Source organism: Octodon degus, unplaced genomic scaffold (assembly GCF_000260255.1).
Source record: "Octodon degus isolate 3935 unplaced genomic scaffold, OctDeg1.0 scaffold00029, whole genome shotgun sequence".
NCBI lineage: Eukaryota > Metazoa > Chordata > Mammalia > Rodentia > Octodontidae > Octodon > Octodon degus.
In genome coordinates this window covers 13638890-13659982 of record NW_004524605.1, presented here as the reverse complement: position 1 = coordinate 13659982, position 21093 = coordinate 13638890, and the positions used below count along the sequence as shown (strand labels likewise).

Sequence of the window (21093 nt, the reverse complement as noted above, 5' to 3'; positions counted from 1 at the left end):
TTTTTTTAGTCTCTATTTAATTCTGTAACAAGTCTTGCACAGTATCTTCCCTACATAGCATCTTAAGGATTTACTGGGTTAATTTTTATACCTGTGATGAAGGCAGCAGGCAAGAAGTTAATTTGGATGAAGAGACTTGAAAGTAGGAAGCTACATGAACAGAATCATTGTAGGTAGAAGGACAGCATGTTAGTGTAAAATGGCTGGGAATGGTGGCGCATGCCTGAAATCCTAGCAGTCTGGAAGTCTGAGGCTGGGGTCACAAATCTAAGCCTTGCTTGGGTACCTGAAAAACTTAAACTCTGCCACAGAATAAAATATGATAAATGGAGGGCGGGACATGTAGCTCAGTGTGAAGGCCTTGGGTTTAATCCCCAGTATCCCCCCTAAAGGTCCCTGCATTAGAACATGAAAATAGGAATGGAAACCTGCAGTATTTTAGGAGTTTGGTCTCACATTTATGATTTTAACATGAGCAAGATACCTAGTACTTGAAGATTTGGAAGTGTGACATAGTTTTAAAGAGCAGGATCATAGTTATCTGATTTGTCCTAATTAGGTTTTAAAATACAAGGAAACACAATCGACAAATGTGGGAGCATGACTGAAATGCCTACTATGTCACGGGTTTTGCCAGTGAATGTGGTCATTATATTTATGTTTTCTGTCACTAGGTGGAGTCCATGAGCCCAGAGAGCTCGTGGATGAGCTTTTCTGCACTCCTCCTTCTTCTTTTTTTAAAAATAATTTTATTGAGAAATAAATAGCAATGAGACAGTTTCAAAACTGATTACTAGCACAGTTTCAATAATTAATACATTGCATACTGTTGTCTTAGTGGTTATTCATTGCACAAGATGCACACCTGATTAATATTCAAATGACAAAACTAAACAAACAAGGGGATACATGGGGCTGGGGAGATGGCTTGGTGGAATAAGCACTTCCTGGCAAGTGCAAGGGCCTGAGTTCAATCCCCAGTCCCGCAAAAAAATAGGGGGGGGGGATACAGATGAATGTCCATTTTGTATCTGTGTATTCTGTACTCCTGATAAGGCTGTTTTGTGTCTTTAAAAGTCAAAATAATATACTTCTTTTAAAATTGGAAAATGGTTTTGAATAGCAGAATGATTGGATTTGCATTTTTAAAAATCAGTGTATAAAATTTCAAAATAGTCTTTTCACATTCTTGCTCTCTAAATTCTTTTTTCAAAAGACCTTTAACACCACAGTTTAACACTACTGTAGTTCCAAATCCTTACGATTTAATCAGAATACTTTTAATTGGCAAATTTATTTTATTAGTAAGTGCCATTTTGAAAATTGGGTCAGTTCCTTGTGCTGCAGGGCCTCTGTGTTCAGAAGCTCTTGATTTCAAGCTGCTTAGGCTGCGAGCTCCCTTCAAATATCAGTAAGAGCAGTTGTTATGTTCTACCATGTCATTGCTTAGTGTAGCACGATGTAGACCTGAATTTCTAAAACTGATACGGAATGAGTTATTACAAGAGAAAGGCCGGGGTGAGTAATTTTTCCTTATCAAGTTTGCCAAATGGTAGGATGTCACGTACTAGTAATAGATAGCAGACGCTGGTGATTATTGCAGTCCCAGCTTCCTGTGCTTTCTATTTGAGCTTGGACTGGGCAGTGGGACGAGGGCAGATGAGTACATGAAGGCATCACAGAAAGAATCTGAGGAGCTTGCCAGGACCCAGGAGAGTGCAGTGACTTGCTCCGTTAGTCTGTGTACGAGGCGTTATGAGGGCCAGATCTGATCTAATTCTTTTTTGTGTGTCTTTTTGCCACAGCACGTGCCCTTACAGCCGGCCTCCCTTTGGCTATGGAAACTTTCCAAGTTCAATTCCAGAATGCCTGGGTTACTATGAAGACAGATACCAAAAACATGAGTCTATGTTCTCAGCTTTAAATAGAGACTATTCCTTTAAAAATTACTCAGAGGAGCGCACACACCATGAAGATTCTTGGAGCTGCGAGAACTTAGGTGGGACCTCTTGCTATAATCACAGCCACGGTGGGGAAGAATACCTGAATGCCATCCCTCATCTGGAGCTTGGAGCCTTGGAAAACGTGTTCACAGTCCCTACATCGACTCCCTCTAGCATCCAGCAAGTCAATGTTATTGACAGTGATGAGGAGGAAGAAGAAAAAGTGCTCAGGAATTTATAATTCTAAAACACAGATGCACAGAAAATAAACATTTCTTAAAATATATTCTGGGTCAGTTGGTGTGGCAAAAAAGTCTAGAATGCTTTGTTTTGAGTTTTCAGCTGTGATTTGAGGAGTCAAGACCAAATAATTCCCATCTTCATAAGGTTTTGATTAGTGGAACTGGAGTCCTGACCTGGTATTTCATCTTAGGAATATTTAAGATATGAAGTTCTTTATTTTTGATGGCTGAAATTTATGCCAACTCCTATCATCATTACCTTGTCTTGGAACATGCTGAATACAAAAGCCTCGCAGCTGTGTGTGAGGAGAAGGGGGCATAGCACACCCGGCGGGAAGGTGTGACGTGCGTTCTATCCCGAGATGCATGCATTTACTTATTTTTCTTGTATACTTTTTGGTTGGTGTTTATAGACTACTTATGGATATTGCCAGTGTTTTTGTAACATTTTGAAAATATTTTGATAACTTTTAGAAGTGAACTGGGACTTGGTTACTAAATTTAATTCACACTAATCATTAATTCTAAGTCACAGAGGTGCTCATGGCACATGGGTAATGCTTTCAGCTGTATTTAGTCATTACTCTTGTGAGACCATTTTATCATCAGATTTGAATATCTTTTGCCGTTTGGTATGCACTGTTATATTGTTGTTATAATTAAAGAAAGTTGTTCTTGTTGAATGTTTTCTGTTATGAGGATAGAAAAAGGCACAGTGGGGATTTTTCATGTAAGATGATTATTCATGACACACGCAGACATTTATTTTTCCTTATTACATCCAAAACTACAGAGACCCATCTGTTAGCTTGCATAGGACTTGCAATTTTGTCAACAAACAAGTGTGCATATTCTGATGCTATTTGTATACTGTATTACATGAGATTGAAGCACTCACGAAAGGGAGGGGCCTTTCCAGATTTGGCTCAAGCTGTCGTCTTAGCAACCATGGAGTTTACTTAAAAGCATGTGGAATTTATTTAATTCACAATGTACAAAGAACTCTACTTGGGATATAACCTTTTGACAAGCACACACTAACAGAAGATCTTCCTAGAATGGGATCAGGACCTTCCGAGTTGGCGGCACCGCGAAGGACAGACATAGGAGGGCATGAAGTGAGTTGCTGGTGGGACATTGCTGCGAAGCCATACGCTTTCCCTGCAGTTATCTGTAAATTTATGTGAAGTGAGATGTTGTTACTTAAAGCTGCTTGGAAATTGTTTATGTAAACCTGTTCTAAGCTTCAAACGACTTCTTTCACTAAGCTTGCATTTGTTTCTTAAAGGTTGTTAATGTAATACATTTCATCAACTCTATAGTGTATGTAACATTTTTACTCCTAATAAAATTTTTATTTTCATATTTTATATTCCTTATAAGCACAATGCCATTTTTGTGTGATGGAAAATAAATTTTTTTTTGTGTTTGCTAGCAAACATGTCACTTCACATCTGAACTAAATCAACAATTGTCTGTCTACATATTTAATGTCTGTTCCAGTAGTGGTGAACCTACAACGTGTGCTTATGCAGGGTTTTTTTTTAATCATCGAAAGCTTTAAAAGGTTTATCACCACCACCCCCACTGTCTGCCGGAGTCCTGTCCCCTCCCTGAAGACTGCTGGGAAGACTTGGCAGCCCTATCCCTGCCCCCATCCTCCGGGGTTTCGCTGAGCCCTGGCTGCCCATTCTTACCCAGAAGACTCCCAGGGAGATCAGGTAGTCTAGACCTGGCCCCTCCCCTTTCTGCTAGAGTCCCTGTGAGTTCAGCTACCCTCCCATGCTCACCTTGCTGGGGAGACCTGGGAGAGGGCCTCAATGTTATGGTTTGTGTGGATTTGTCCCCACAGCGCCTCATGCAGTCAATGGGCACAGTTCTATAGTTTGTGATTAATTCATGATCCAAGGCTGGGATTATGGGTCTGGGTACTTCTGGGATTATTGGTGTGTTACACCCAGCCTTGGGTGGATAGCCTGAATGTCACATGAGGGAGACAGACTTGCTTTGCTGTTACTCCCTTTTGCTCTCTCCTCTTTGTCACCACCATGAAAGGTTGCTCTCTGCCGTGTTCCACTCAGCCTTGGAGCCAGCTGAGTATGGACTGAAACCTTTAGTAACTGTGAGCTAAATAACCTTTCCTTCTTTCATTTTGAGTGTTGGGTATTTGTTCCAGCAACAAGAGAAGAGTAACAGAGACAGAATTTGGTACCAGAGAAGTGGAGTTGTTGGTGTGGCTTAACCTCACCATGTGAATCACAAGCTTTTGGGAATGGCTTCTAGGAAGAGATAGGAAAGGTTTGGAGATGTTGCCTGCAAGTGAAGCACTGGAACAACTTCAACTGTTCTGTATGGGTAATTCTGCTCACAGCTCAGAAGACCAGAAAGCTGATAGAAATCCTGCCTGTAATGAGCAGGCTGGGGAAATTTCTGCTGAAAAGAAGGATTGTATTATTGGTTGGACTCTGGATGATTTGTGTTATGGCTTGGCAGGAAGTTTGTCTGAATTTTGCTTGTGTCCAGAGACTTTGCATGAAACTGAGATTAAGCATGGCATTAATCTGGCAAAAGAAATCTCAAAGCAGCTGAATGTTGAGGCAGTGGCATGGCTACTGTTGGGGGCTTTTAGCCAGATTATATTGACAATGAAGAGCAAAGAGCCCAGAAGGATAATTTAAAATGTGAGTTTGGCCAGAAAGGAAGTTCCAATAGAGTTGTAGACTGCAAAGATAGAGCTGAGAGGATCTCCATTGCCAAGAGGGAACAAGAGAACGATGGCCTGAGGGCATCACTCCACCCTTTTTGGTCTCAGAATTGCAAGGGAGAAGGACTTTGCCTTGAGGGGTAAGCTGAAGAGTGCCATATTTTAGAATAGCCGCAGTGGCCACACCAGTTTCCAAAATGGCACTAGCATGGAGAATTTGTTCCTTGGAATCAGGGTCAGAGTCTCAGTGATCTAGGCATTTGACCCCTACATCTAAGAGAGAAGAAAGCCTGGCTACTGCTCAAGCTGGCAGCAGACCTTGTCATTATCCACATGGCATTGGTCTTAGGCACATGCAGAATGCAGGAGCTCTGAGGTTACGAAGCCTTCCCCCTAGATTTCAGAAGAAGGCCTGGGAGGCCAGGCAGTGTGCCCCTGGGAGGGCAGTGTGTGAAGCTGTGAGTGGGAAGGTTATTCAATAGAAACCTCAGAAGTCTGAAAAAACCAGGAATATGTATCATTTAAGAAAAGTTGCAAGTGAGCAAAGCAGGCCAAAGAGAAAAGGCATAGGGGCTACCACCAAGAGCACCGTAGGGTTGGGACCACATGGAGCTCACAGTTTGTCACAGATTGTTTTGGATGTTGCACATAGAACTACAGGACTTAATGTTCACCCTTCTGGATTTTGGACTTGTGTTGGTCCCAATGCTTGGTATCCTGCTGTGTGTACTTTTTGGAATGGCAATATTTACCTTGTGCCATTGAATGTTGGAAGTTTTTAACTTTGTTTTCATTTATACAGGGGCTCACAGCTAAGATTTTGCCTTAGATCTTGGAGGAGACTTGGGACTTGGACTTTTCAGTAATGCTGAAACTTTTGGGACTTTGGCAACTCTTAGAGATGGACTAAAATGTCTTTTGCGTAAAGGGATTTTCATGAGTCTTTGAGAGTCTAGGGGTGGAATGTTATGGTTTGTGTGTATTTATCCCTCCAAAGCCTCATAAAGTCATTGAGGTACAGTTCTAGTGCTTGTGATTAATCCCTGATTCAAGGTTGGGATTATGGATCTGAGTACTTCTGGGATTATGGGTGTGAGAGCTACACCCAGCCTGGGGTGGGTAGCCTGAATGTAACATAAGGGAGACAGACTTCCTCTCTTGCCATTGTTGCCAGTCTGCCTTGGAACTAGCAGGGTATGGATTGAAACCTCCATTAACTGTGAGCTAAATAAACCTTTCCTTCCTTCATTTAGAGTGTCAGGTATTTTTCTCAGCAATGAGACAAGAATAATGAGACATGCAGGGACCTGAAACCAGATGTCTGGAAGATTGCTACAGGGACCTATAGGAGCTTTGGGGAGGTCTACCCTGCACCAGCCCACCATCGAGAGAGCCTTACAGAACTTTGGTCTACACTCATCATCATCAGATCCTTCTTGAGCTGCAGCTTGCCCCCCTCCCCTCAATGAGGTGGAAGCCATATTGAACCCCACCGTGAGAACTTTGGTGATCCTACCCTACCCTATCCTCCCACTTTCCTGAGAGCCTTATTCAACCCCACCCCACCCCCATATCATCACTGTTCAGTCAGGCAGAACACTGGGGGCCTCAGAAAATGAGAAAAGGATGGGATAAAAGACAATCAGACCTCTAGCCTAGCCAAAACACATCTAGGAGAAAAAGCCATAGAAGAACTTGGAAGTCACACACCTGAAACTTCTGAGATGAAAGCAACTGAAGTAGAAACAACTCCATTAGGCTATGGAGGAAATCAGATTGAAATCTCTCAAGTAAAAAAGGAAATGACAACAATCATGAAAGAATTGCTCAATACATTGAAGGACAAAAGAGATAAAAATATGGAATAGGATAATGATAGAAACACAACAGTTTCTCAATAAAATTCATAAAAATAGATTGATTAGATATTAAAATGTTAATATTTTGGATAAAATATTAAATACATTTCTACTAAAATTAATTTCACCTAATTTTTAACTTTTAACACTAAAAATCTTATAGATGTGTGATATTATTTTTCTGCTGAACATTGATAAACTCAGTTATCTACAATATTTCACAAAGAGCGATGTTTCCCTATTAGTGCTCTATCATAAACTGTATCAAAATATATGGAAAATATCTGTTTATATATCTACTTCTTTTATTATCAAGTATTTAGAGGACAAGGATAATGCTTTCTTTTTATCTCTGATACTGGTACTTAACTCAGCATTTGCTCATTAGAAAGTATTCTATTTGTACATTGCTGCTAAGAATATATTGTAGTGCAGTGGTTTTGAAATTTTAACATGTATCACAAAATTAGCAATGTTCCTTAACTAACTAATTCTATTTCTAGGAGTCTATATTAAATAAACACATACTTGCAAGATAAAAAGATGCATTGAACAATATAGGAAAGAAGTAGAGTGCATAAAACAGATTCAAACAGATATCCAGGAAGTTAAGAATTCTATTGAAAGCTCACAAAACCACTTGAATGAAACAGAAGAGAGAATTTCAGACACTGAAGATAGCATTGCACCTAGTGAACACAAAAGGAAAGATCTCTTAAAAAATAACAAGGAACTTGGAAATAACAATGCAACAGCTGCAAGATGATACAAAGAAAAATAATATAAGACTAAAGGGTATCAACACAACAGTTGGTGATATTACAAAAGGCATAAAAAGAGTGTGCACAGAAGTAGTAGCAGAAAATTTCTCAAGATGGGAAAAGAATCTGATACACACATAACCAAAGCACATAGAGCTAGGCATAATCAAAATGGTCACCCAGACACATACTGATCAAGATCCCAGAAACTGAGAAATAGAACAGAGTATTAAAAGCTGTTAGAAGAAATAGATCAGCTATAATGGATAGCCCATCAGAATCATGGCAGAAACATTTTGGCCCTAGCCCTTCAAGGTCAGTGAAGACTCGGAACATAGGAGAACCTGTACTGTAACAACATGTAACTCAGTTGTGCTCCAAATTTTCTGATCAAGAAGATTATGGAGGGGGCCAGGGAGATGGCTCAGGGGAATAAGTGCTTCCCTGGCAAGCGCAAGGGACTGAGTTCAATCCCTGGTTCCCCCCCCCCAAAAAAGAAGAAGATTATGGAGCCACAGAGAAATGTGTTCGATGATCTAAAGTAAGCCTGGGGAGAGTCATATGGAGAGAGAAAATATTTTCTCAAGCTGTCACAGAGAGCAAATTGGTCAGGCAATGGCTGTGACTCATCCTCATGTCAGACACTGACAAAAGGATGTACAAAAGGCAGTACAGCGCTACAGGATAAATCCTGAGAGTACTTGGCTGACCTTATCAGATACAAAAGTTACATTTCTTGGTATATAGGTCTTGCTATATCTTGGTCTTAACCATCCAGCAGAAAAGTATAAAAACGAGGTATATAAAGTAAAGCCATATTAATACGATGAGCTGTAAAAGGCTCAAGTCAATAACTTCTGAGGATAACCCACTAATATTATAGACTGCTAGACAGTGTTAGATTGTTTAGTTGAACTCAAACACCTATGGTATTTAGATGCCAATAGAGTATTCACCTCTAAAAGGACAAAAAATAAAAATTAAAATTAAAAAAGATACAAAGGAAAGATCATTTTGTATTTATATATACAAAATAGGATAAATTTACAGCTACTTTCACTTAACTCAATGAGAAGAAAAAGGTGTACTAACAGTGTTTGGACAGAATATCCTGTCTGCTTCTTGTACTATGGATAACCACTAAGAAGATAACAATGTACAGTGTATTGACTATCAAAATTGTACTATTAATCAGCTGTGAAACTGTCTCATTCATATTTATTTCTCAATAAAAAATAAATATATATATATATATATAAAGAATCATGGCATATTTCTTAACACAGACCATCAAATCAAGAAAATTTTGGGTGAGATATTTCAGGTCTTGAAAGAAAACAACTTCCAACCCAGATTGAGGAACCCTGCAAAACTGCCTCTCAAATTTAATAGAGCAATAAATAATTCCATGACAAAGAACAACTGAAGAAATTCATGACAAGTAAACCAATGCTCCAAAAAGAACTGACTTATTTTTAAAAGAGACAAAGATGACCACAACTTCAAGAACAACAGAAGAGAACCACCAAGCAAAGCTAAGGGGAAAAGTAAGGGTCCTACGGTAGGAGAACAACATGATAAAAGTGAGCCAATACATAAGAGTTTTAACCATCAACGTACGTAGCCTCAATTCACTAATCAAAAGAAGCAGACTGGAATAGTGGATCAAGAAACAAAATCTAGCACTATGCTGCAGACAAGAAACATGTTTAACTCAAAAAATTAATAGGCTGAGCATCAGTGGATGGAAAACAATACATGTGACAGGTACCCAGAAAGAATCAGGGGTAACTATCCTGGTTGCTGACAATGTCACCTTCAAACAAAGTGTAATTAAAAGAGATAAAGAAGGTTGCTACATACTTGTTAGGGGAAAACTGCAAGAGGGAGAAATAATAATTATATATTCACCCAATGTAGGAGCACTCAACTATATAAGACAAATTTTAACAGACATGAAAAGTCAAATGAGAACTAACATAATGGTACTAGGGAACTTTAACTCCCCATTGACACAAAAAGATAGATCAACTCAGTAAAAATTCAGCAAAGAAGTAACAGAACTAAACCAGACTCATGAAGAAATGCACTTAGTATATCTTTACAGAGTGTTCCACCAACAGCATCAGAGTACGCATTCTCAGCTGCACATGGAACATTCCCCAAAATAGATCATGTGCTAGCACATAGAACGTGTTTAAGTAAATTCAAAGGAATGGAACCTATCCCATGCATATTATCTGACCATAGTGCAATGAAACTGGAAATTTTTATTGACAAAAGAAACAGCAAAATCTCTATAAATACATAGAGAATAAAAAATACCATCCTGAGCAATTAAAGGGTCACAGATAAAGAAATTAAACAATATTCACAAACAAAAATGCAGATGCAGCTTACTGGAATCTGTGGGATGCAGTGAAAGCTGTCTTAATAGGGAAATTTTTAGCAATAGATTCTCACATCAGGAAAACAGAATGAGCTCAAATAAACAATCTTATGCTGTGTCTCCCACTCCTAGAAGAAGAAGAGCAACTCAAGCCCAAAGCCCAAAGAATGCAGGGAATCAAAGATCAGAGCAGAAATAAATGCAATGGAGACAAGGAAAACAATACAAAGGATTAATGAGTCAAAGAGTTGGTTCTTTGAAAGAAGAGATAAAATTGATAAACCCCTGGGCTGGCCAGATAGCTCATCAGACTAAAGCACAGCAAGCACAGGGATCAGGGTTCGATCACCAGCATGCCGTACCAGCACGCTGAGACAGCAACTGAAACTGGACGTGGTGGCACGCGCCTGTTATCCCAGCACTTGAGAGGCTAAAAACAGGAGGATCACTATGAATCTGATCTGTGTAGTGAGGCCCTATAGGCCCTGAACAAAATACAGTTAAAAAATTAATAAATCCCTAGCTAACCTCATCAAAAAAAGAAAAAGCTGAGAAAAAATTCCAATTCATGCAATGAGGAATGGAAAGGGTGAAATCACACAGACCCTATAGAAATTCAAAAGATCATGAATACCTATTCCCAAAATCTTTATCCTCACAAGATGGAAACTACAGAATAAATAAACAGATTCCTAGGCACATATTAACTACCAAAGCTGAAGGAAGAAATATTAAAATTCTGAATAACCCAATATCAGTCAATGCTATTCAAAATGTAATAAAAAACCTACCAACAAAGAAAAGCCCTGGTTCTCAAGGATTCACAGCTGAATTCTACAAGAAATTTAGAGTGGACCTAATGCCAACTCTTCTCAAACTCAAACATTGTTGTTTGAAATGGAAAGGGAAGGAATCTCCAAAACACATTCTGGGAGACAAGAATTACTCTGACACCAAAACTAGAGGAGGACTCAACCAAAAAAGAGACTTACAGGCCAATCTTAATGAACCTAGGTACAAAAATCCTCAGTAAAATACTAGCAAAAATAATGCAGTAAATCATCAAGAAGATTATACAGCACGACCAAGTGGGGATTCATCCCAGGAATGCAGGAATGGTTCAACATACATAAATCCGTAAATGTAATACACCACATCAAGACAGCCAGTTACAAAGATCACATGATCAGCCCAGTAGATGCAGAAAAGGACTCATCTGCCTCTCCAAGTGCGCAGAGTGCAAATTCTCTAAGCTGCAAGCCACAAGTACTTTCTAATAGAGCTTATTGTCTTGTTAGTTCTTCTAAGGAGAAGAGGTCATATTTGTTTTAAGAAGAGCCTCTCGCAATGTATGTTGAAATGTCAACATGTTGAGAATGTCACATTGTTCTGTGCCTTGGATATAACTGCCTTGGCCATCTGCAAATAATTAAGTTTCACATACAAAGTAAGTTTAGTCCAAACTTCCAAAGTATTATTAAATTTAAAAGTGCGAGAACAATGTGTTCTCCACAGGTGTTAGAAACATGCCTCCTAGATATTCTGGCAAAATTTGGTCAACTTTAGGAAATGTACAACATGCTTCCACCTTGGAGAGGGTCAGTGTCTGTTATTATGCCTCATAACTTGTACAGTGAACAAAATGTTGAACTCTGTGTGTCTCAGTGCTTTCTAAACTTACCCAGCATGAGCTACCTCTCTCTCTGTGTCTCTTTTTGTCTCTCTGTCTCTTTTTGTCTCTCTGTCTCTTTTTGTCTCTCTGTCTCTCTCTCTGTCTGTCTCTCTCCTCTCTCTCTCTCTCTCTCTCTCTCTCTCTCTCTCTCTCTCTCTCTCCCTTTCTCCCTCTTTCCCTCCATCTTTCTCTCTTGATGTGCACTAACATGTCACAGAATAAACTTTGGAAAATGCTGATACAATTATAGCTGGGGCTTTGGCTTTAAAATTGTTGATTTCATATATGGTTTTCATTATTGCTTACCTTAAATCTAGTATTCTGAAAGAAGTGGGTGAATAAACATTTTTTAACTCAGTATTTAGCAGGGATAAACTAGTTTTTAATTGAAAATTGACGTTAAAAATTCAGATGGGTAAATATACTAAACACACAGTATGTTTTCTTGGGTCACTAACTCACTAGGTTTATTTCTGAGAAAGAAGTCTGGACTGCTTTTGACAGTCATAGTTTGGAACTATGAGTTTAGAATTACTGTCTATAAACTGAATCCTGTGAGTTGTTTGCAGTATTCTCAGTACCATGAATTGCTTACAATAGCAGCATAATTCTGAGGTGGGGAGAGTAATTTGAAAATGTTTTTATCTTGACTTTTGAACAGATTCTGCTAGAATACACCATTTTTTTTTTTAGCTTTTGAATCATCTTAATGACTTTTTAGCATTTAAGAGCAATTCCAAGTTCATCAAATGAAATTACTTATCTAAAAATAATTATGGAACATCATCGATCACTTTCCTCTTTGGCCCCATAATCTCCTTGGTCAGAAAATTTGGGACACTACCGAGTTACATGATGTTACAGTACAAGTTCTCATATGTCCTGAGTCTTAATTGACCTTGGAAGGCTAGGGCCAAAATGTTGGCTTTCCTTGTGGCCCTCCTTTTTCTCTAATTTTGGTCTGCAAACTTAAGTTGTTAACCATCCAGAAGAGAAGCTTATTGTTATTACCATACAACGTAGGCTGTTAAACTTAACCTCACTCTCTGTCTGAATATCAAACGTCTTAGGCATAACATGGAGCAGGTATTTTTCATCAAGAATTGATATGTTGAACTTTAAGTCTCTACAGAATATGATGAAAAAACATTTAAAATATATTTTAAAAATAGGCATAAAGAATTGAATAGGCATAAACCATTGTGTATTCAAAATGGTTAGGATAGATATATAGTTACATTCTCTTAATGAATAGAGGGATTTGTTGTAATAGTGTTTGTAAATAGGATATCATGTCTGCATCTTGTGCAAATAACCACTAGGAAGAGAGTATGCAATGTGTTAATTATTAAAATTGTCCTACCAATTTGATTTGAAACTGTCTCATTGCTATTTGTCTCTCAATAAAACCATGGAAAAAAATAATTACAGAAGGAACTACCTTTTATTTAATCCTACTTGGAGAAAAATTTCACATCCTTTTGATATATTTACCTTTATGTTTTGCATTCTGACTGCCTGATCCTACATGACATTTGTCCTTTGTGATAATCTAATTAACGTATACAAAGTTTTCAGCAGGCAGGGAATGCCTCTAGAGAAAAGAAGAAATGGGGATGGCGGCTTGCTATACCCTTTGGCTGGCTAGCTCCTTCTCTGAAGGCACTTCAGAGAAGTGTTTTGGAGACACTTCCTTCTAAAATTAATGCCCTGCATCTTATATGTATTCTTTTTCAAAAGAAGGTCTTTAGAAAACTACATTTTTGCCTCTGTTCCCTAGAACACTGTCCTTAGAGCTAACAACCTTTCCTGAGAATGTCATATCTTTTAGGCTTTTGTAGATTATAGATAGGCCAGTGGAGGTGAACTTATGGCCTGTGTGCCTCAACAGGCTGTTGAAATCATTTAAAAATCTCTAAGAGGTTCATCATCACTGTTATAGGCCAAAAAGAAAAAAAAAAAGAAAGAAAGGAAAGATGATTAATCATTGTGGCCCCAGCTTGTTTGCTCTCTCTCTCTCTCTCTCTCTCTCTCTCTCTCTCTCTCTCTCTCTCTCTCTCTCTCCAGACATTTGTAACTGTATTTCAGTCCTTTCGAAAGAAAGCCCTGAGGCTCCAGATTCAAGTATGCCTCTGGGCTGGGTCTGATGCTCCAAGTCATAGGGACAGGGAGCCTCCTACCCTCCTTAGGTTACTTGTTCACCAACAGTGAGCCCCAGGACAGAAAGTGCAACAAAAGTGGGCCTCTTTCTCCATAGGATGTATTGATTCTGATATCATTAGAAGCATGCCAGACAGACTGGTGAAAAATAAACCAAGCAGAATTTTTCATGAATAAAACCTGCCATAGCTTGTTAAAAAAAAAAAAAAGAAAAGAAAAGAAACTGTGCTAGTAATCAGTTTTGAAACTGTCTCATTGCTATTTGTTTCCTCAATAAAATTATTTTAAAAAAAACAAAGTATGTTGTTCAGTCTCCATGCACTTGCATAAATTTTAATTTTTTATTAAAATTCTAGTTTTATTCCATGATTATCAGATATGATGCAAGTATGAGTCCAATTGTTTGACTCTGTTGAGACTTGTTGTGCATCCTTAACATATGACCTTCTTACAAAACATTCCATGTACTGAAGAAAACAATGTGCATTTTGCAACTGTCACATGTAGAGGTTTGTAAACGTGAGTTCTTTTGATCTTTACCATAGATTAAATTTGATGTTTCCGTTGATTTTTTGTCTCAGTGATCTGTCAATTGATAACAATGGGGAGTTGAAGTTCCCTACCTTATTGTATTGAAGCCTAAAACTCTCCTTGTTGGTCTGATAGTATTTTATAAAATTGAATTCTCTGACATTAGACACATAAATTTGCAATAATTATATCTTCCTTCATTTTTTTTTAAATAGGAAAGACTTTATTTTTCCCTTGTTCACACAGTACAAATGTGCAGGATGTATGAATGTCCTGTGGTGGCAGAGGAGCAGAGAAAGCAAATACCTTCGTGGAATGGGGCTTTCACAGTTGGAAATAGCACTACACAAAAGAGTTGGTTTCTGTGTCCAAACCTCTCTAATGTAACTAGTTCCCAAAGAGGACTGTTGTTCTTCTAAGAAATGAATCTTCAGGAATTGTGCACAATCACACCACTTTGTGTGAATATTTAGAGAGTAAGCCATCTGGTGTCTGCTTCTCTCCACACAGGCCTTGGATAGAGGGAGCAATGTCTTCTTCTGACCACTTCTCCCTTAGAAAGAACAGAGCATTATAACATTCTTGATTTCCCTCAGGTAAACCACCTGCTTTCAGCACAAACATAATTCCTAGCCTTGAGTGTCTACTCATCAGCACTAACCCCTTGAGCTGGTCCAGACTGGACACCATCCTTTTGGGGACACACTGCTGCTGCGCTGCCTGGAGCTCCATCAGGTTGAACGTCACTGTGCTCCACGGGAGCATCTGGACAGTGTTGTGGCAGATGTTATCCACACTCAGCTAAAAATAAACTTCCCCATTATCCATGTATTTCCTTACATAGCACTTGAGACAATGCTCTATCATTTCTTCTGGATCCAGTGGGGCCCTGCTCCTCAAGGCAAATATTCAATGGAACTTTAGTAAAAGATGAAGATTCGGAATCCCCAAGCTGAGTTACATGATTCACAGGTTTCATCTCATAATCAAACTCAAGAATTCTCCAGTAACCTCCAGTCTCATAGGCATTGAGAACTTGCAAGTGGGCCATTATTTTTTCCTCACTTGCCTGCATTACATCAAGCAGATGGTCAGCTGTACACTGGTTTGAATCCATTTCCTTTGGGCTGTCAGGCCCTTTGTAGGTGTTTTCCCTCAGAAGTTGCCTCAGCTTCTGTAGTTTTGGTCTGCATCTTCTTAATTTCCAGTAATTGTTGGCAAAACCAGAGATCTCGGCTTGAATCAGGTCTGGAGGTGAGTGCTCCTTTATGAGCTTCTGGGGCAGGTTTCTGTGCACAGCAGCAGGTTGGAGCGGTCCACCACCTTCAGATGGTAGTTTCTGTCCTAGCTGCACAGCACAACCTGCTTCTTTTTCTCTGTTCAGATTATGAGGCTGTCCCTGGTCTCCAGGTGGCAGCACAGCAGGGACTCGAGCTGAGGCAGGCTGCCCCATAGAGTCCACTTCTCATGTCAGAGACCTATTATATCTCATTGAATTGATCCCTTGATCATGTTGTAGTGACTTTCTTTGTTGTTTCTTGCAGTTTTTGTCTGAAAATCTATTTTTTTTCCAGCTGTAAGTATAGCCCTTAACTCTTCTTGATTTAGGTTCTCATTTGGATATCATTTTCCATTCTTTCACTTTCAGTCCATGTGAATTTACTGGTGAGGTGTGTTTCTTATAAGCAGTATATTGTTGAGGGTTTTTTTAAAAATCCATTCAATCAATGTATTTTAACTGGAGAGTATAGTCCTTTTACATTCAAGGTTATTATTTGTAGGTGAAACCTTATTATCATTTCAATAACTTCCTTCTAGTCACTTTGAATAGTTTTTCCTTTTATCTATGTGAGTTGATGGTTTATTCTGATAATTTATTCTTTTCTATTTCCTTTGGGTATCTACAGGTCAAGTGGGTTTTTATTTTCATGTGTCGTCTTTATGGTAGTTGTCTTTCATTTCTGAAAGTGAGACTTTCTTTTATAAAACTGGCTTGATAGGCAGTTTTTGCCTCTAAATGTCTTCATTTTTTCCTGCAATTCTGGTTTATTCTTTTTTTTTTTTTTTGTGGTACCAGGGATTGAACTCTGGACCCTATGCTTGCCAGGCAAATGCTTACTCTACTGAGCTATCTCCCCATCCCCTTTTCCTGCAATTCTGAAAGATTGACTTATAGTTACTTTGTTTCAGGACTTGAAAGTCATCATTCCATTTCCTCTTAGCCTGTAGGTTTTTGCTAAGAAATCTGTTATTAGTGTGATAGATATACCTTCAAATATGATTTGATGATATTCTCTTCCAGATTTTAGAATATTTTCTTTATCTTATACTTTTGATAGTTTGACCATGCTGAAGATCTTTTCTGATCAGTTATATTTGGAGTTCTATAAGTATCCTATTTTTTTTTGTACTGGGGCTTTAACTTGGGACCCTGCACATGCAAGGCAGGTGTGTATGTCATGAGTTACATCCCCAGCCCTTATAAATCTCCTGTACATGGTGTCCATATCTTTCCCAAGACTAGGAAATTTTTCCTCTATTATATCACTGTATAGATTTTATGTTCGTATCTTTTTTCTACTTATCTTTGGGTGTTACAAAAATATGAATATTTGTTCATTTAATATGGTATTCCAAAGGTCTTGAGTGTTTTTTTTCATTTACTCTAATTTTTTCTTTGTCTGATTGGATATTTAAAAAGACCTATCTTCAAGTTCAGATGTATTTTCTTCTGCTTGATCTAGTCCATCCTTGGGTTTTCAACTATATTTCTTATTTGATCTATTGAGCTCTTAATTTTCAGTATTTCTGCTTGTTTCTTTAAAAAAAAATCTTTTCTCTCTGCTGAATTTCATTTATGTTCTAAATTGTCTTTAAGGTCCAATTTTATCCATTTTGCCTTTCTAGAGCTCTGAGGCTGATAAGCAGTGTGCAGGTTTTCTTCTATTTAAAAGCACTTTAGTGAAGTTTGGAATTATTTTTGCCACAAATGCTGGGCATCGTCACTTTTTATGGAGAGAGTGCATATGTGGGAATAATTTCTTAGAGCAAAGCTCAACTGATCTGAGGATTTTCACGTAAGAGTCCTGACGCTGGATGACTAGACTGCTGGAGAGCCAGCAAGATCCATGACTATTCAGGAGATCAAGTACAGAATGTGGCACCTGGCCAGTGTGAGCTTGGCCTAAGGTGAGCTTGTTAGCTTCCTTAATCAGAAGGACAGTGGCTGCCAGAACACAGAGGCAAGGGCGCAGCCCTTCATGACTGGATCTAAGTTTTTGGACAGGTAGGCCACTGGGCGCTCTCCAGGGCTGACAGTTTGAGTAAGCATTCCTGAAGGCACATGCTGACATTTGTCAACAAGTTAAATGGGCAAGTTACATCTGGAATCTTTCAAGCTGGTGCTGTAGAGAGGGCCTTTTTGATGTCACTGAAAGTTTTCCTAAAATCATTGCTAATCTAAGGTACAACTTTTAATGCTCTACTTACTTGTATAATGTCTTTCAGAAATCACTTACTATAAATCAAGCATCTGTAATCCAAAACTCTGAAGTCCAAAGGGTTTTAAAATCTGGAAGTTTGTGAGCACCAATATGAGAACATAAGTGATAATTTTAATGTCTGACCTTATATGGCAGGTGACACTTCACATTTAGGGACACTAAAACTGTCATATAAAATTACTCCATGCTCTGTGTATAAGCTGCATTTGAAGCATGAATGAAATTTGTATTTTGGCATAGGTCACAAGCCCAAGATATCTTGTGTATAGAAATATTCCAAAATCTGTAAAAATCTTATTATCTGAAACATAAAACATTTCTGGTCTTGTAAGGGTTAGCTTCTAGCATAATATCCCAATCACCTTAGAAGTAAGAGAGATTGAGGCAAAATTTAATTTAGTTTAACCCTTGCCTGAAGTATTTACATAGAAGTAGTCTTGCCCAAATTACCACATCCCTCACTCCTTCCCCTGCCCTGTTCATAAACATATAGGAGATAAGGAGATAGGACAATTTTTTTCATAATTTTACCGAGAAACAAATAGTAATGAGACAGTTTCAAAACCGATTAGTAGGACAGTTTCAATAATTAATACATTGCATAGTGTTGTCTTCTTAGTGGTTATTCATAGTACAAGAGTCAGGCTTGATATCCTGTCCATAAACACTATTAGTACAAATCTTTCTATTCATTGAAGTAAGAGAAAGTAGCTGTATATCTATCCTAACTATTTTGAATATACAGATACAAAATGGTCCTTCATTTGTATCCCCTCTTTTTGTTTAGTTTTGTCAGATATGGTTATTTCATTGTCATTTAAATATTGTAGGTACATGAACTCAGCAAAATATTCCAATATAATTCAGTAGTCCATAATAGTAGTTGGTTATCTGTAGGACTGGCAATGTCAGAAATTGTTGACTTGAGCCTTTTACAGCTCAGCATATTAATATGGCTTTACTTTGTATACTTCATTTTTGTACTTTTCTGCTGGATGGCTAAGACCAAGATAAAGCAAGCCCTGTATAACAAGAAATGTAACTTTTGTATTTGACAAGATCAGTCAAATCTCCTCAGGATTTACCCTGAAATGCTGTTTGTAGATCCTTTCTCAGTATCAGCCATGTGGATGAGTCACGGCCATTGCTTGACCAGTTTGCTTTCTGTGAAAGCCTGAGAGAATGTTTTCTCTTCATGTGACTCTCCTTAGGCACATTCTACTTCATCGATCACTTTCCTCTGTGGTCTCATAATCTCCTTGATCAGAAAATTTGGCCACAACTGAGTACATGATGTTACAGTACAGGTTCTCCTATGTCTTGAGTCCTCATTGACCTTGAAAGGCTAGGGCCAAAATGTTGGCTGTCCTTGCAGCCCTTCTTTTTCTCTAATTTTTGGTCTGCAAACTTAAGTTGTTAACCCTCCAGAAGAGAAGCTTATTATTATTACCCTGCAACATAGGCAGTTGAGCTTAACCTCACTATCTGAGCCAGGACAAATTAAGGGCAATAAGAGCCAGACTATTTGCCCATGCTTAGCCATAAATCCCTCTGACTGAGAGCTCACACCTATAGGATTATAGAGAGCACCACATTCATGCCTAATCACCATAGCAACAAAGGAAATATAAAAGCTAGTAGGGAACAAAGAACTGAGCCTTTTTTGTTTTCCTAGATGGGAAAGGGAAGCACATTGGTCTCCAGCTAAATTAGTAAAGGCTCTGTAATTCCTATAATTTGGTCTCTTGTGGGCAACATATCCAATCTCAGCCATTGCAGTCTAATGCATTTTAAATAGGAGTTACTATTTTACATATACATTGTATATGTATTATACATTGTTTCTTACATTTATTGTAATCACCAACACTGAAATGACAGCATCCTTGTAGCCCAAACAAATATTCTTTAGCATAAATTCCTCTTAGTAAATCAAGAACCAAGCTCATGAGTATAATCTTTTAACCGATTTCTAGGAGTTAAACTTTCTAAAGAGCCTCTTTGCTTTACTTTGAGCTAAGTTGATCAGAAAGATGGTTGGATGTGGAACACAACTTGCTTCAATAAAGTTACTTTTGCTTTGATTCACCAGTAACTAAGCCAGCAAGTCGTTCAAAGCCTACACATGGGATCAGGGGCTCATGATGGCAGATGCAACTCGAGGCCTCAGTATTTTATGGAAAGATTGGCATAGTACTGTAATCTCGTCACCCATTGGAGTCAAGGGACTACCAGGACTGATGATCATATTTTGGTTCATTTCCATGTATTCTTTATTAGGCATTTTATAAGGCCTAGGATCTAAGTTCATAACTTCTTATGGCATCATAGGGACTCACCTACCTCTTCCACATAGTGTCGTGTCATTGGGCCTACTGAAGGAGTCATGCTAGCCTGACTTTCTACCGCAAGCTTGTGTCATGAGCTAAAACTTCTGAATCATTCAGGGCTGTCAGAAGCTCAGTTGTTCACCAGAAGTAGGAAGGGTGAATAAAATCCCACCTCGCTCCATCCTAAGAGTGTTGAGCATTTTCAGTGTTGCTAGCCAGAAATGGACAATGAGAGTCAGGTCAACTTCTGCCTCCCTTTGCTCTGAGAATATCATAAAGAGCACTGATAAATCCAGAGCCCATATCTCTTATCAAGTATCTCACTGAGAAGGAATCAGAGCCAAGCAGATGATTCTAAGGAACTTCATAACTGCAACTTGAAAGCAAGTGTGGCATTCTTGATGCCTCAGTCTCAGGCAGGGCCACTCTTCGCAATAAATTGGCAAAAGTTGAACTAGGACCTGAACATAAGTGAAATATTTACTGAATTCTGTGCTGAATATAAACAAAAATGATAATAGAAGTTACCAATTCAGGACACTGGATCTGGTCCCCTAAGAGGAATCCTAGAGTGAATCTTTAATCACAGTCCAGGGTAAACTTGGATGGAGTAAAACCTTACTAGTATTCACCTACTCCATCAGAAACAAGTCTGAGCAAGCCAGAGAATGTCAATACAATTCCAAGACATTTTGATAATTCCTTTCTGGTCACTAGCCAAATGTAAATTGATAATTTCAAGCCCCATCATGCTTTAGCCATGTGTGAGGTCAATGTCCCTTCTTTTAAAAGCACAAAGGGACATTTTAAAGGGAAAGTCCCACCAAATCCCACTGAAACACATTGCTCACACTGGGATTATCTTTCTGAACAGTGTCTTGGTTTGGAAATCACAGTTGTTACCCAGATCCCTGAATACAGCCTGCTGTTGTCTACAGAAGCTGTGGAAGGTTAGTGTGGTTGACATGAAATGGAGCGAAGCCTGACAGAGTGTCCCCT

General features: G+C 38.6%; 1 protein-coding gene and 1 pseudogene across 1 annotated transcript in view; one reads left to right on the top strand and one right to left on the bottom strand.

Annotated features, from left to right (window-relative positions):
• Sox30 (SRY-box 30) overlaps nucleotides 1-2229 on the top strand; it is a 39797-nt gene extending 37568 nt beyond the window's left edge. The window contains exon 5 of the mRNA XM_004629463.2: nucleotides 1806-2229. Coding sequence (XP_004629520.1) covers nucleotides 1806-2184 — 379 coding nt within the window. The 3' untranslated portion in view covers nucleotides 2185-2229. The remainder of the gene's footprint in view (nucleotides 1-1805) is intronic.
• A 12447-nt stretch (nucleotides 2230-14676) lies between these two features.
• Nucleotides 14677-20118, bottom strand: LOC101588063 (annotated as a pseudogene).
• Between the last annotated feature and the right edge of the window lie 975 nt (nucleotides 20119-21093).